This window comes from Schistocerca serialis, chromosome 3 (genome assembly GCF_023864345.2).
Source record: "Schistocerca serialis cubense isolate TAMUIC-IGC-003099 chromosome 3, iqSchSeri2.2, whole genome shotgun sequence".
NCBI classification, from domain to species: domain Eukaryota; kingdom Metazoa; phylum Arthropoda; class Insecta; order Orthoptera; family Acrididae; genus Schistocerca; species Schistocerca serialis.
The window spans coordinates 232,665,963-232,681,896 of record NC_064640.1 but is presented as its reverse complement, the minus strand read 5'-3'; the positions used below and the strand labels follow the sequence as shown (position 1 = coordinate 232,681,896).

The 15,934-nt window shown below is 36.4% G+C and overlaps 2 protein-coding genes across 6 annotated transcripts in view; both read left to right on the top strand.

Moving 5' to 3' along the window:
* LOC126469972 (serine-rich adhesin for platelets-like) overlaps nt 1-4,665 on the top strand; it is a 217,044-nt gene extending 212,379 nt beyond the window's left edge. For all 3 annotated transcript variants that reach the window (XM_050097415.1, XM_050097414.1, XM_050097413.1), the window contains one exon: nt 1,177-4,665. In XM_050097415.1, coding sequence (XP_049953372.1) covers nt 1,203-4,025 — 2,823 coding nt within the window. In that variant the 5' untranslated portion in view covers nt 1,177-1,202 and the 3' untranslated portion in view covers nt 4,026-4,665. The remainder of the gene's footprint in view (nt 1-1,176) is intronic.
* Nucleotides 1-15,934, top strand: part of LOC126469971 (uncharacterized) — a 382,949-nt gene that overhangs the window by 212,815 nt on the left and 154,200 nt on the right. The gene's annotated exons all lie outside the window — the stretch shown is intronic.

Here is a 15,934-nt window from a genome sequence, read left to right as displayed (position 1 = left end):
TCCATATGCTACTGTGGAAACCAATATCCAACTTTATTTTTTGATCAGTGCTTGATGTGGCATGGCTGGTAACCTGTTGATAGGTCCAGTCATTTTAGAAGAGTGAATTATGGGACAGAATTACTTGCATTTTTTGGAAATTTGATTCCTTTGTTCCTTAAGCCACATGGACTGCAGTGTACTTCCAGCATGATGGGGCCCCTCCACATTTTACCTGACATGTTAGGGAACATCCCAACCACACTTACCTGAATCACGGAACTGGTAGAGGTAGAAGAATTAACTGGCCACCAAGGTCACCAGACGTTGCAGCATTAGATTTTTGTTTACGGGCTTAGATGAAGTTGGAGGAGAACAAACAAATGATGAATATGGAAGATGAACTGCTTGGTCTTAATCATGGACATTGATGCTCTCATTGCAAAACGTGTAGAGGCACTCAGACAAACAAAATAATCTATTTTCCTAAAAATGCGCAAATTCATTGAAGTTGGTGGAGTATCCCAGTATTTTTTGTGAATTGTACAACAGCTGTAAACAGACATGTGTGGTAATGCTTAGAGGTGATTGTGTTAAAAATGTTATTTTTCAGTTGATACTTTTAAATCAAATATTGTTTTTATTACTAACTGTTGTGCATGTGCATGTTTAACCTTGACAATGTATTGAATAATATACAAAATAAATAACAGTACACATTAAATGTGTGCTATCTATGAAACCATTTGGAATAGGGCATATATACATATGCAACTTTTTGCTTCAGACAATTGTTCCTTTCGTTTCCCTGACTATTGACCATTTCTCTTTGGACACCCTGTGTAAGTACATATGTGAAGTATCACTCCATGTTTTTACTGATCTGAGTACAGGAGTATTACAAGTACACTGAAAAGTGAAAAGGCACGGGGGGGGGGGGGGGGGGGGTTTGCAGAGTTTTTCTGAATCACTATTTATTAGTTTGACAATTTCATGGTTCTGTTAAACTTGGTTGGTTGTGATGAATATGACATCTTTTTGATTGTAAAAATTCCTGGCATTTTGTGCATATTCCACGAGGGTTTATTATTATTTTTTTTCTTTTTAAACTGAAATCTGTTGCAGTTGTTTTAAGATTTGTTTGTTAATAGTGCTTCTGGCTCACATGGTAATCTGATATTTAATTTGTCTTTACAGAGTCTGCCTGAGAGTGAATAGCCAGCATGAAAACCAGATCTAGTAGCAGAGGCAGAGGGGAAAGCTGTTCACTCAAGAGGACGAATGAATCAAGAGGATGTGCATCAGACATCAGTCAAAGTGCACAGCATGATAATACAAATTCTAATAGAAGTTTTATAGAATTGACCAAAAACAGCAGGAAAAGAAGGCATTCTGATGTTACATGTAGCAGTAAGAAGGCAGCGACTAACTACCACGAAGAATTGGAACATTCCAGTAAGCAGGACCAGCTTACAAATGTTCTAAATAAAACAGTGTCAGTGGTGCTAGAGCCATTTGATATGGAGAAGCATATGCAGGCTAAAGTTTCAAATCGCAATAAAAAGAAATGCATCAGAGATGTCAAAATAACTACTAAGAGTTCAAATGGTTGCAGCACAAAAAATCAAGAGAACTCGACAACAAGAAGCAGACAAAGATGCTTGCAGAAATCCACTCATCATGATGGCAAAGAACTACATAATAGTGATCAGAAGAATGTAGCATCCCTCAGCTTGAGTCATGATGATGACCAGGGGTTGTTGGAGAGTTCGACCCATCAGAGCAGAAGACAGTTGTGGGATGCTTCCCACAAAATGAGTTCAGAATTTCGTCGAGAACGCCGTAAAATATATAAGAAGTCAGTTTGTATATGTTGTGTAGGAAAAGATAACAACAGTGGAAATGAAATAAGAGTTCCATGTGATGGCTTGAAGGCAAAACATAACAAACATATGGAGAAGAGCATCAGAAATAGTGATGTAAATAGAGCAGCCAGTAGTACCCAAAAAAGAAAAGCTGTTGTGGGTGCTTCTCACAGCGAAGTAAAAGATGCTGATTATCAGTATGGAGGCAGACCACTAACTACAGAACACAGCAGTACAAGCTCTGAAACTATCACAACTCTCAAGATGATGAGTGAAGTATTTAAAGATGGCCAGTCGTCCAGAAACAGAGAGATTATTAACAGCCACGGTAGTAGGAGGTCATTCACACCAACTTCATGTTCTGTAGCCACAGCACCTTTGCAGATGAGAGACAATGCAGCTTCACAACCTGCACATGCACTTACGCATTTAGAAATGCACCCATACTTGCGTCGACGGTCAGCATCAGCGCCTCCTCAGTTACAGTTGGGTGACACTTTTCGAAAAACTGTTGATGAGTTTGTGCATGTACTTCAGGATGTGGCAGCACATCTGCAGAAATGTGCTAATAGAGTTGGTGATACATTAAGTGACCAAAGTTTTGAGCATATGGTAGCTAGCGTTTCTCACTCGGTGTCCAGCTGCACATGCCATTCACCTATCGGATGTTTACTATGTAGCATTCATATTATGAATGCATTAAAAAGTAGACTGTCTGCAGAATTAAATGTGATTTCACTATCCAATGGTAATGCAGTACAGCCAGCAGCAGCAGGCATGCAATCAAATGGGAATTTAATGGGAAGATTCCATCTAGAAGCAAGCATCAAAGAGAAGACCAATACAGAAGCCAGTGTAGAAGGAGGTAGTATATCTGAGTCTGCACCACAGTGTGATGCCACAACATTAACAACGAAATCCAGAAACGTATTGTCGACTGCTGAGACCTGCATAAGCACATCACACAGCACTTCTCTCACTGAAGAGACAAACGTCACACCATCACCAGTAGGTAGCACTGATAATGCACATATTGAAGCAAGTATCAGAGAAACAGCCCAACTGGAAGCAAACACAAAAGAGAGTACCAGCACGATAACATGTATAACAGAAGACAGTGTCTCAAAGTCAGCACCAGAATATGGTGCAACGTCGTCATCAGTTGAGCCCATAATCATGATGTCAGCTGCTGGGACATTTACTAGTACTAGTTCTTCACCCACTGGAGGCCCAAAAGAAATCCTGGACCTACATGAAGTGGATACTGTAGTTTCTGATCAGAATAATGTAAATGACGGAGTGGATGATAGAACAGGGTGTGCCAGCTCCAAGAGTAATTTAATGTGTGGGAGTGCAGAACGAGAACAAGATGGTGAACAGAATACTTTTGACTCTGTCTCTCTCTCTATGGAAGAGATTGAAATAAAGGAAGAAGTTGAAACCTCAGAAAGTGACAGTGAATCAGAGTTGTCTGAAAAACAGTACTCACAAAATGGGACAGAATCTGACGCTGCTGGATTTGGTCCTGAAGGGGATGAGACAGATAGGGATGAAAATATGGTTGAAGTTGAGTGTAACGTTGATGTGGTCTCAGATCTAAGTAACCACACAGGAAGTGTATCACATGAGGTAGATCTGGGATTAGAGGCACAGTATGAACATTACAACGACAGCACTGGGAATGTAGTTGCTGAGGATGCTGCTAGTAATGCAGCCAGCATTGGTCCTGTTGTTGACTGTAGGGATGACACTTGTGGAGTCAACAATACTGCATGCAATGGAAATCAGGACATTGATGGTGACATGGGTTATGGTGGCAACAGAAATGAAGATGGTGTTGGGGACAACACTGCTGAATCAACTCAAGACCACAGTAATGAAGATGCTGGTGCCACCAAGGAGGGTGACAACAGAAATGAAGAAAACGTTGGAGATGCCAACAAGAATACTGGTGCTCGGAGTAATGGTTATGCATGGCTCTTTGAAGGGCAGCATTCTGGTCCAGGCTTTGCAGGGCCTGACTACCGCCTATATCGGGACCCAGACATCATCCATGTCCAAGCTTTGATATGCACTGTTCGATCAATAAGATATGGTGGACGTAAGGAGACGAATGTAATTTATGAAGTAAGAACATTCGAGAATGGTGCCTGGCAGGTGGAGCGCATACGATCATTTTAAATGTACCTTCTTTTTGTGAACATTCTTTTGAAGCAGAAAAAGATGTTTGCAGAAATCCTCTCATCATAACAGCAAAGAACTACGTCATAGTGTTCAGAAGAATATAGCATCCCTCAGCTTAAGTCATGATGGTGACCAGGGGTTGTTGAAGAGTTCGACACATCAGAGCAGAAGACAGTTGTGGGATGCTTCCCACAAAATGAGTTCAGAAATTTGAGGAGAGTGCCGTGAAGTATATAAGAAGCCAGTTTGTATATGTTGTGCAGAAAAAGATAACAACATTGTAAATGACATAAAGAATTCTGTGACAGTTTCAAGTGGACAGTCTGTGTTTCTAAGACAGTCTGTGAATATCCTAATACATTCCCCTCTCTGACCTCTAACCCATGTTATGCTTGGCTTTTTATTTGTAGTCACATAATAATTATCTAGCTGTGAAAAGGAGTAGTGGATCATGATGTGCAAAACATACTTCTGCTATGCTAACAGTGTCAGAAAATACTGTATTCTTTCTAATGCAATTAAAAAGAATTTCTATAAATTAAAACATTATGACAACAAATAATACATTATAGTGAATTTGAAGATGTATGTATTTTACTGACACATGAACATAGTTACTAATATTGATTCTGAATTTTTGTATGCCTTATTTGAATATATCGGTACTTGATACCTATTACAACCCTACAAAATGATTGCATACATTTAACTTAAATAAAATCTTTACAATTTTTTTAGAAATGAAATTATAATAAAGGCTTTGACTTTCACAAAGGTTCTAGAAATTTAAAATGTAGACAGGAGGCTGAAATACAGCACAGGATAAATAGTGGATGGATGAACTGGAGGAAACTGAGTGGAGTACTATGATAAGAAGGTTAGCTGCAGAATGAAAGGAAAGCTTTACAAGTCTGTGGTGAGGCCTGTGATGCTGTATAGTGCAGAAACTTGACCAATTACAAAAGCCCGAGAGAAAAAGACGGAACTGGCAGAAATGAGAATGTTAAGGTGGATAAGTGGGGTGATGCGAAAGGATAGATAAAAATGAGTACGTCAAGGAAACAGTGAAAGTGGGGCCCATAGGGAAGAAGATCCAAGAAAGTAGGCTAAGATGGTATGGACATGTGCAGAGAAGAGGGGAGTACTATTTAGGGAGAAGACCTGGGAATCGAAGGATCAAGGAAAAGAGGAAGACTGAAACTGAGATGGAAAAACAAGGTAACAGGGGACCTACGGGAGAAAGGATGGCTCAGAGGAGAAGCACTGGGTAGGCATTTATGGAAGAGTAGGATGCAGCAAAGCAACTCCGAGCCCACATGACGTGGGAAAAGGCTGAAATGGTGATGAGGAGGAGGAGGACGACGACGATGATGAGGACGAGGAAGACGACGTGCCTCAGCAAACAACAGAAATTTCTTATTTTGATACATTTACAGCGGGCAAAACATCAGTGCATCATGTGACCAAGCAGTGCTCATTTGCCGTATAACCATCGGATGCAAAATAAAACCATAGGATTGTGCAGTTGGCCAACTGATGCAAAATTTAATAGTTGAGGTGAAGTGTTCGGTACTTGGTTCAGATTAACTTCCTGTCAAAAAATCGACCACACTGATGTCAAACAATTTTTTTGTGGATAGTTTACACCTTAACACACGACTGGATGCAAAAATCTGAAAAAATAAAAAATCATACTTGGTCAATTGATGCATAACACTATCCAATTGTGGATGTCTCTATCCATTACATTCAGTTAATCATTCTCTTTTACAAACATAATTATCTTAAGAACATACAGTGAATGAACAGTCAGTAAATTATAATTTTTAAAGTAGTGTCTACATAATTCACATTTACTTATATTGGGAATTATCATAACTGATCTATTTCGAAGCCTGAATTTCCTGCCCATGTACACTTTGGGGGCTCCTCCCCAAATTTCAATCCCATATTGCAAATGCAAGTGAATTAATCACTGTACACTTGTGTAAGTCCATGTAAGATTTTTGTCAATCGCAACGCCGAAAAACTTATATTTAACAGATGTTTCAACAGAAGAAAGTGATTCAGTATGAAATTGGTTATAATTTAACTAGAACTTCATTACAACGGTCTTGTCCTTATTCGATGTAAGTTTGCTTATTGTTGGATATTCCATGATCAGTACAGAGTTCTCTTTATTGCTTTATGATGCTAGCTGCTCAGTATGACCCCAGCTAATAAATACTATGTTATCATCATAATTCACTAGTTTTGAGGTTTTCAGCTTGTTATGTCATTAATATATACAATAAACAAAAATCGTCCAAGAATACTTCATTGGGGAATTCCGCAGTTAAGAGTTTTGTATGCTGATTTTACTGTTAAGATTTTTACTTACATTGTTGCGACAGTTTAGTACATGGTCTTGTATCTTGGTGACACAGACTGAAGTACTTTAGTGCTACTCCTCTTAGGCCATAAGTTTCTAATTTGGATAATTGTACTGCATCATTCATAGAATTGAAAGCCTTAGACAAATCAAGTAAAGTCACAATGACTTTGTTTCCTTTGTTCAGTCTGTTTAACAGTTCGTGAATAAAAGTTGCTACTGTGGTCTTTGCGGATCTTCCTTTTTGAAACCCATGCTCCTAGTTATTTGAACTACTCATTTTTACTGAGTTTATTTGTAGTGTGGTTCAGTTTCTTCTTTACTTCTCTTATCAAAATGTTTTATGAAGGCCTCGCACACTGTCTTTTGCTCACTCACCAATTTCCTTCTAGTGCTATATTACTGCATCTTGGATTCTCTTTATTTTCACATTCTTTGCTTACTATATTCTAAGCTGTTTCATTAACATTACTGGAGTCACTTATCTGTTCAGCATAATATTGTGCTTCTAGAATCTCCAGGGATTTCTTGTATGTTTTTCTGGCGTTTATGTACCTTAGGAAGTACTGGTATTTCGTATCTATGAACAGCACATATAGGTTTTTTGTATTTTCCTTTTATTTGTGGATTTCTGGCTCAATTTTAAGATTCTTTGTGTACTTTGATTTCACTAGTTTATTACTAGACATGTCTAATTAAAACTGTGGTTAAAAATTTCATAGAACTGGCTGTACTTTTCGTTAATATCAGCTGATTTGTTTATCTTGTACCAGTCTCTGCATGCAATGTCCTCCTCAAGTTACAACACAGTTAGTACCAGATTGTGGGTCAGGTGTTATTATCATTGGTAACAAATTTATATGGATATGGCTGTAGCAATGTAACAAGTCAGAATACCGAAGATAATTTACATTATAGTTTAAAGAGTCTATGTTGACATCTCCTATTATTATAATCTGCTTTTTGTTTGTTAATAGTTGTAAGTCATCTACACCACTATTTGGTGATCTATATAGGCTTATGATTATGAAGTTGATTTTGCCTGTCTTTATTTTTATTGCTGGTGATTGAAAGGACATCTCCACAGTGAGTTCACGAAGATGATCAGTGTTTTCACACTGGTTGTTATTTGTAGCATCATGCCTGCACCACCACCCTTGTACATCTTACTCACAGATTTGTAATTATTGAAGTTAAAACTATGAATCTCTTTCATCTTGCATCCAGGTTGATTCACAATATATAAGTAAGGTTTACTCTCTCCTAGAAATTCATCAACTTGTTCTATTTACTTTGTGGTGTACTGGACATCCTGGAATATTATTTTAAATTTTTCATCGTTTTTAGTTCTGTCTGTGGTGTTTTGCTTTTTTGTGTGCACACTGAAGGCTGATTTGCACTAAAAAAGTTCACTCGCTGTTGAACTATTTTCACATATTAAACTACTCAGTTCAATCTTTTCTGTAATCAATCTTTGTAATTTTTCACAAAAAAAAAAAAAAAGTTTACTCTCATAGTTCAAATGTAATCCATGTTTAGTGTGCATGCTTGTATCTAATGTATCAATATCCAGAATCAAACATTTTTCATATCTTGATCATAATAACTTAGTTCTTGCAACTGTTTTTCTTATTTCTTTCTTAACACACAATTTGTGTGCTAAATCATGAAGATGTGGAACTGTAGCAACAATGGTATTTTTGTGTTTGTTTTGTTCTAGAAACTTAGTCAGACCTCCAATACAAATATTGGCTTCACTACATGCCACTTCATTTGTACCTGTTATACTAACAACAAAATCATGGTCATGCAACATTGTGCATCTAAATCTGTGTCCACTATGATGTTTTTCATTCTCACACCTGGCTCCACCACACTGCTAACTTGGATGTTATGGTTCAAGCTTTGTACACCATCAGCTAGCTTTCTTCCATTTCTATAAGCTAACTAAAGTACATTGCACTTCATTGTTGATTTCCAAGTAAGTTGCCATTAAATTCACATTGCTTACATGGTTTGTTGACTTCGCTGATTCTCTTTTTTCCATCTGATTCTACAACTTCACTACTGTTAGGCGCCGTATATTGATTTCAGTTGTATTATTCTTTTGTGGACTGGTTTGTTCTTCTATTCACACACTATTTACAAAGTCTGTCATCCTTATTGTAACCACCACTATTTGTTGTCAGTACATTGTACCTGTTTATATCTGTGAACATAATTCCATTTGCTAAGTTTGTTACCTGTTGGACACTTTGCTTCAGTTACTCATAACTCTCCAGATTATCATTCTGCAATTACCGTGTTTTATCGTTTGTAACATGATGGAATTTCTTCAGCTTACAGTTTTTATTTGTTAGTTGCAAAATGTCATGATTTTTTTGTAGACTTGAAAGGTCTTTGTTTAGTTACACAATTTCAGTATTACAGTTCCCACAGATTCCTTTTTTCACAGCAGAACTGTATCTTTTATTGACTCAATTACTACTTATAACTTCACTAGACGTCATCTTGAACTACATGATTATTGGTTTTCCTGTATGTTAAGGGTTTTGAGTCTGATGAAGACACCCATAATCAGCGTCGGCACCAGATCACATTAAATGTTATTTCAACCGGTTGGCTATATTATACAAATCATATCCTTGTATGATTTCTGGCTCACAGCCATGTTTAAAATTGTAAAAAAATCATAATTTGAATGTTAGTAACATGTTGGAAATGTATGGTGCTGAAAATAGGGGGGGACACCAAAAAGTAAGTTACATATTTGGCAGGCCAAATATCTGTTATTGACTGTTATTCTTCAAAGTGATACAGATACATGACAATATTTTTCAACATAGTCATAAAAATTACATAAACAGTAATTGGAATGTTCTACCAGTCATTCAGTTCCTCGACAATAGGATTTTGCACCTTGGTCATGGAGACATTCGAGAATCACTGTGTGAAAGTCTTCATCATTGGAAAATCTCTTTCCTTCAATATGTTCTTTTCGCTTGCCAAAAAGATGGAAATCACATGGTGCAAGATAATGACTCTACAGTCGGCGTCATCCCATCTGTGTGGCCATGGTTAAATAGTTGGTTTCATTTCACTGTGGCTGGGTGTGACATTGACATTGCATTTGGTCTGTATACAGCCTGAATTTTGTGCTGAATCTATGGGCAGTTTAGACATTTTGCTCGTGATTATCGCACTGTCCAGTGTGCTTCAAATTTTGAATACATTTATAGTTGCTGTACCACTGCTGTACTACACCAAGATTCATCTGTTATCCATACTGCAAGAGACCCAGAATGTTCGCTCTCTTCTGACAGTGCACCAGTTTTGGTGCACAGTGGTCTTTGCGTTGGTTGACATGTGTAACTGACTTTCCAAAGTCCCTGTGGACTGTGTTAATGTGCCAACTAAAAACAAATTGTTTAGCTCTTCCATTTTTTGTGATGCACACAACTAAATTTCATCAACTTTTTAAAATGTGGCATTCATATGGAACTTAAATGGAACATTATATGAATTCTCCTTCCTTGGACAATAATCTCCTCACATATTTTCTGTGACAGTCTTAGCTTAATGTTATATAATACCCATTCTGCAACAGTTTACTTGTATTCTAAGTATTGTTTCCTCTTCAATTTTTTCAGCAGTCATTTGAAACCACATGGTTTTCATTGCTTTGTTTAACTTCTGGATATTGTATTGAATATGAATGTTATCCATTGTTGTTGGATTTGAAACATGTGCAATATAACTTCCCCTCTTCTCCCCTCCCTCCCTCCCTCCCTCCCTTGTCACATCAATGAAACATGGCTCTTACAGATCTTTGATTGTTTCTTTCCATTACTGAATGAACTTCAGTTTTGTATGGCATTTATTTTGTCTCAACAATCATGCATCTCGGTATTGTTGTAAGGTGCTGTGACACTCAATGAGAATTTCATTTACTTATGTTCCAGGTATTCATATTGTTTACCGTGGGAAGAGACCAGTTTCCATATCTTTCACAATCTTTATATTAAATCATAACTTACTGAGTTTCACAAATAATGTGATGCTATAATAATTTACAAAATTGATATTTCCCATATACTTATTTTTTTTATACTCCTATTTTTGGTGCCATAAATATTTCTCCTTTTTATTTTGATTTCTCATTTTCTTTCCATACAATACTAAAGTAGTGTTATCTCAGTGTCACTTGGAAGAAGTCTTAAAGAAGTTTCCACAACAATTGTCACAGCCAGTAAAATTCTTTGTTTATTGAAAGAAGTAAGCAATTCATGAAAATATAAGGAACAAATACTTAGACAGATGCATATATATTTATGAAATATCTGTATCATATTAGTGCGTTTTTTATTATTACATGTGTCACTGTTCTTTACCAAAAATGTGAATAAATCGTAATAAAACTGATTTATTGTAAGAAAAATTATTCTTTCCAATGATTTATCTCAAATCTTGGAAAAAAAATCAATAGTTTTTATGATTACTATAATTTCCAAAGTATTGTTTTATTAAACACTTTGGGTATAATCATTGATAAAAGGCTGCTAACTATTAAAATTGTCAATCGGACATTTTATGTCATTGGATAAGTAATGAAAAATTTTGATGGCAGCATTGTGCATCACCATATTTTACTAGGTATGGTAGCATCGGAGATGGTATGATCTAGACCTTTGAAAGGGCTGATCCTGCCACTCATGCTGGGACCTACAGTTTAACATGGATTCTGAACCATGATGCAGCTTGGCATTTTTCATGTTAATGTATACTTGGCAGTGCTGAAAGAAGTAAGAGAAAACATCTTAGGGCTGACTGTGAATTGTAGCCAGGGCCTGACATCTGTATTCTGGCATTAACCTACTGAGCCACGAAGCTGTTATTCAGAATAAATCTCACTGAGAATTTACTGCAGATATTTTGTAATAGTTGTACACTTCAATATCTGTGATAATTTCCATCACTGACATTTCAGTTTATTTTTGTCCTTCAAATAATTGAGGCTTAAGATCAATTATTTAAGCTGTACAATAGCACTTGGAAATATCTTAGTGAGTTGCTAAACTTCTACGTTATTTGGCACTTAGTACACAATAACCAAACATTCTGCTGTGTACCATAATATGATGATTCACTGGAGAATGCGAAAAGAACAGTTCACTATATGGGAAACAGGAGTTGGCAGATGACACATATTTAATCAGTGTCCCAAACTTAACCATATTAGACAGAACATAAATGTAGTGTTTTGGAGCAATGCAGTTACTCAGTAAAACATTTATTTAGCAGAAGTGACCAATGCGAATATTGTGTGAAATAGACAGTTGCACATCATGCTGAGACAAGAGGAATTCTTACACTTACTCCTCAATACATTTACTTCTTGAGGGTGTTGATAATTAATAATAAATTAATTTCTAGTGGAACTGAAACCCACACAACAACACTAGAAAAATACAGAAATAATATCAATGTAGGTTATGTTTCCTTGCATATTATCAACTTCATGCTGATTGAACATTCACTTTGAACTTATTTTGTCCCTCTGTCATACTGGAAATCAGCATGTAGACTTAATCAGAATTGTGGAAGTGTGTTCTAATGTCTTTTAGTTTAGAAGTGGATGAAGTTCAGAAATATTTTGAGATTGTATGTCTTTTACAAATTTTGTTTTAATTTGAGAATTATCAGTTTTGAAGAACTGCATTAGCTGAACATTATTAAAATGCAGCTCTATGCTATTTACTGGCAGATTTTAGTTATCTTTTGATCTGTTATTTTGTAGTAAAAATGTCAAATGCAAAACACTGTTGTTGGACTTCTTGTTTAGGTGTTGTGATGAGAAAACTTAGCTGTAATCCTTGAATTTATGTTGGCAACATCCTTGGTCATTACTTATGAATAACAACCATGTTGAGTTTACAAAGCAATAGCTCACTGGCTGAAATCTACGTGGGACTGCAATCCACAGCAGGCATCAAATCAGGATTCTGTTACTGCTGTGTTGTTGGATAAATTCCTGTTCCATCGCAAAAGTATGCCAGCTTTGTCCTTGTGGAGCACTGCTGCATTCAACTGTTGTGTTGACCAAGAGAAATGTAGCTTTTGAGGAGTAGTAAAATGGGACATATAATACTGTGCGAACATTCATACATGCTGCTCTCTGGCAGTGAATGACAAAATGTCTAGTGCAACAGTAAATGAAAATTCAAACTATGATGTGTAAAAATTATATGCAATAAGTTTTGGATAACAGAATGCTGATTTTAAGGAATATCATCTTTGAATGCTTTCAGTGTTACCTATCATTTAGCTTCCACTGTGGTCATTTCTCAGCAAGTGTTCAGTTGCCTGTGTTGCCTGTCCAAACAATAAGCTCTTTTAACATGTGTGTTTTTGAGTTAGTGCATAAGTCTGATGAGGTAGTCCAGACACTTCAAGAATGCTTAAAGTGTTTTTTTCCTCCTGCGCCACCACATTTTTGATGAATACATAAGTAAGTTGGATTATGAACGTTTCTGATGAATGCCTAAATAAGTTAGATTACTATGTGTTCACAATGTCCAGAGAAAAATACAGCAGTTTGATTTGTCTCTTAACTGAGTGCAAGAACACACTCCAAAAGGAATTCTGATCACCTTCAATTTGGCTGTTCACATTTCAGTAGAGTTGTTTGCAGATGTTTGTCATAAGATGTGGCAGCAGATGGAAGTTTCAGATTGTTATTTTGCAGCCATTCAGTGTCAGAGCCTTTAACCCACCCCCTTGCTCTAGTGACTTCAGTTGCCTAATGACAAACAAATATTTGCAAGACAGGCACCTAAAAACAATGTGACCATTTGTGTGATAATAGAAAATGTGCAGGTGGATGTTAAAAACAATAAAAGTTACTTAAATTTTGTGTTGTTGATGTAGAATTCTACTTTGGTGGGTTGTATAGATCGATTACCTTGCTTCCGAAGAGAGGAATGGGTTGCTGTCTTTGACATAAGTACTGTGAAATTATTGCATGGTACAAAACTCTGTTTTCACTTTAGATGTTTAATGAATGTCAATTTCTTCCACATAACATCAACAAAAACATTTCCCATGAAGTAAATTACAGAAATCAGTATGCAGTACAGCTTGTCATGGCTGCTTGTATCTCATTCTATCTTCATTGCACTGCCCCAGGCTCAAGACTTGACCATAGAGTATGTACTCAAGAACTTGTTCTACAGTTCTGCACACAAATCAACAAGTACAGTGATACAGGAAGCCACAGTTCAGAGATTTTTGAATACATCGATCTTCGTGTTACAAAGATATGTGTACAGTATCAATATGACCAAAATTACTTCCAAAGAGATACAGTTACATTTAATATTTCATTATCAAAAGCATCAGATCTCTTTTTGAATGATTATAAGAATAATGACTGTTATATAAACTGTGTATCAAGAAGGTGAATACTTATGCATTTGATGTATCATACTTTGTGAAAAAACAAGGTGTCTTTCCCCCATTTCACAAATGGGATTACTGATATGGGATTAAAAGTTGTATACTACATAGTTTACACATGGGGGGGGGGGGGGGGGGTATCAAGCAATATGATGTAGTGGCAAGGCACTGGACTCATATTTGGTAGGATGGTGGCTCAAATCCTTGTCTGGCCATCCAGTCTTAGGTGATTTCCCTAAAAGGAAAAACGATGGGCTGGTTCCTTTGAGGATGTCAGGAACAATTTCCTTCCCTATATTCTACAATCTGAGCTTGTATGTCATTTCCATTGACGACATCATCAATGGAACAATTTATCATAATCTTCTTTCCTTCCTTTTATCATCATAGATGTATTATGTAACATTTTAGGAAGCCTCTAAACCACTCTCTGGTATATCAAGATCATCTTCAAATGGTACCATCTGTGATACATTATGACCAACATTCCCTAACTGAGTACTGTGTGTGTTCTAATTTTACAGTAATTCTATGTCTCAACACATTTTATCTAATAATCATACCATTTCCTGATGGCTTAGGCAATTATTGTTTGTGCCTTCCAAACTCCCTGGAATGATCTGTTGCACACGAAGTTTCATCAGCATACAAAAATCCATCCACTCTTTTGTGTGTATCTTATGTTCCTTGAGAACTAACCACCGTTTTGCTGTTACCTGTTTATTTTCCATAATGTAACTTTCTTTGAACTTTTTCTACATTAATTTCAGTTTTAGAATAACATGTGAAAGGAGTGTTTCATTTATACCAAGGAAATCATTCATTTCTGTTCTCAATGTTTGTAATATATCAGGGATGTCATTCCAGTCACCTATTGTTTTGTTGTATTCAGTTTTTAAGGGTCTTGGTGTCTTATATCTTGTTGAACAGAAATATTGTATTGAGAAGTGATGTCAAGTAAGAGAGATCCAAATGCTGTGAACTACACACAAAATTAGTTTTAAAGGTTGTTCATTCCAAAATATTTACACTGTTTCGTAGTTGGTGGCCAGTTCCAGTTCTGCAGTTCTCAGTGTGTACAGGTAAATGGGAGCACATTTCATTCTGTGTGATCTTGTAAGGAAGGAGACTCACCTGACTACTAAGCAGTGTCACAGACTTGGTTAAAGTTCAAAGTAGCAGAACATAGAATGACAGAAATATGATTGCATCAGTCCACTTGAAAAGATTTACAGTATGGTTACAAGTATACATAACACTATCCAGCACACATAGTTTGCAGATCATTAACACTTTCAGAATGGATGTCATCTAGTTCACCTGAGATTCATTTGATGCCACCATAAATTCCACAAATTTCGTAATCTTTACAGACATATTAGTCACTTGTATTATTTTGTGTCACAGGATTTCACTGTAAGCGACCCAAACTTGTGATGGTCAGATTAACAATATTCAGATTTTCAGCCAAGCCAACACTTTAATGTTCTCTCTGTGCTTGTTGGCTCCAAACTTTTAACATGAACTGACACATACATGTTGTCTGTGCACTAGTCTAATACAATCCAACATAGAGATCTTACCAGTGTACTGTTTAGGGGCGGACTGCAGATTTTGGGGTAGGGGTAGCTATATAAAGACAGGTGAGAGAATATGATGTGGATTCTGAAATTACATAATGCTTTGAATTTCTGTAAGGTTAGATTTGACTGTTTGGCATGGAGCTTAAGACTTTACTATTCTTTGGTTTGTAAAATATGTTTCAGGTTAATAATCCACAAAAGTATCTGCAACATTATTACATGGTTTCTGAAATCCCCTAATTACTAGAATGGCATACATCTTGAAATACATATTTTATGATTCTGAATCATTTGACATCTTAATTACTGATTGAATTAAGTAGCGAGACTTGTTGTCTCATTCACAAAAAATACTGCAGTAAACTTATATTTTCAAAGTTCAGAATCTTGAAGTCATTAAAGCAAAACAGGTGACTGAAATTTTGTGGGTCTGAGCTTTTAATGTTAATTATATCTCGAGTGAATTAATTTGAGATAATTCTAAGAATGTTCTCAGA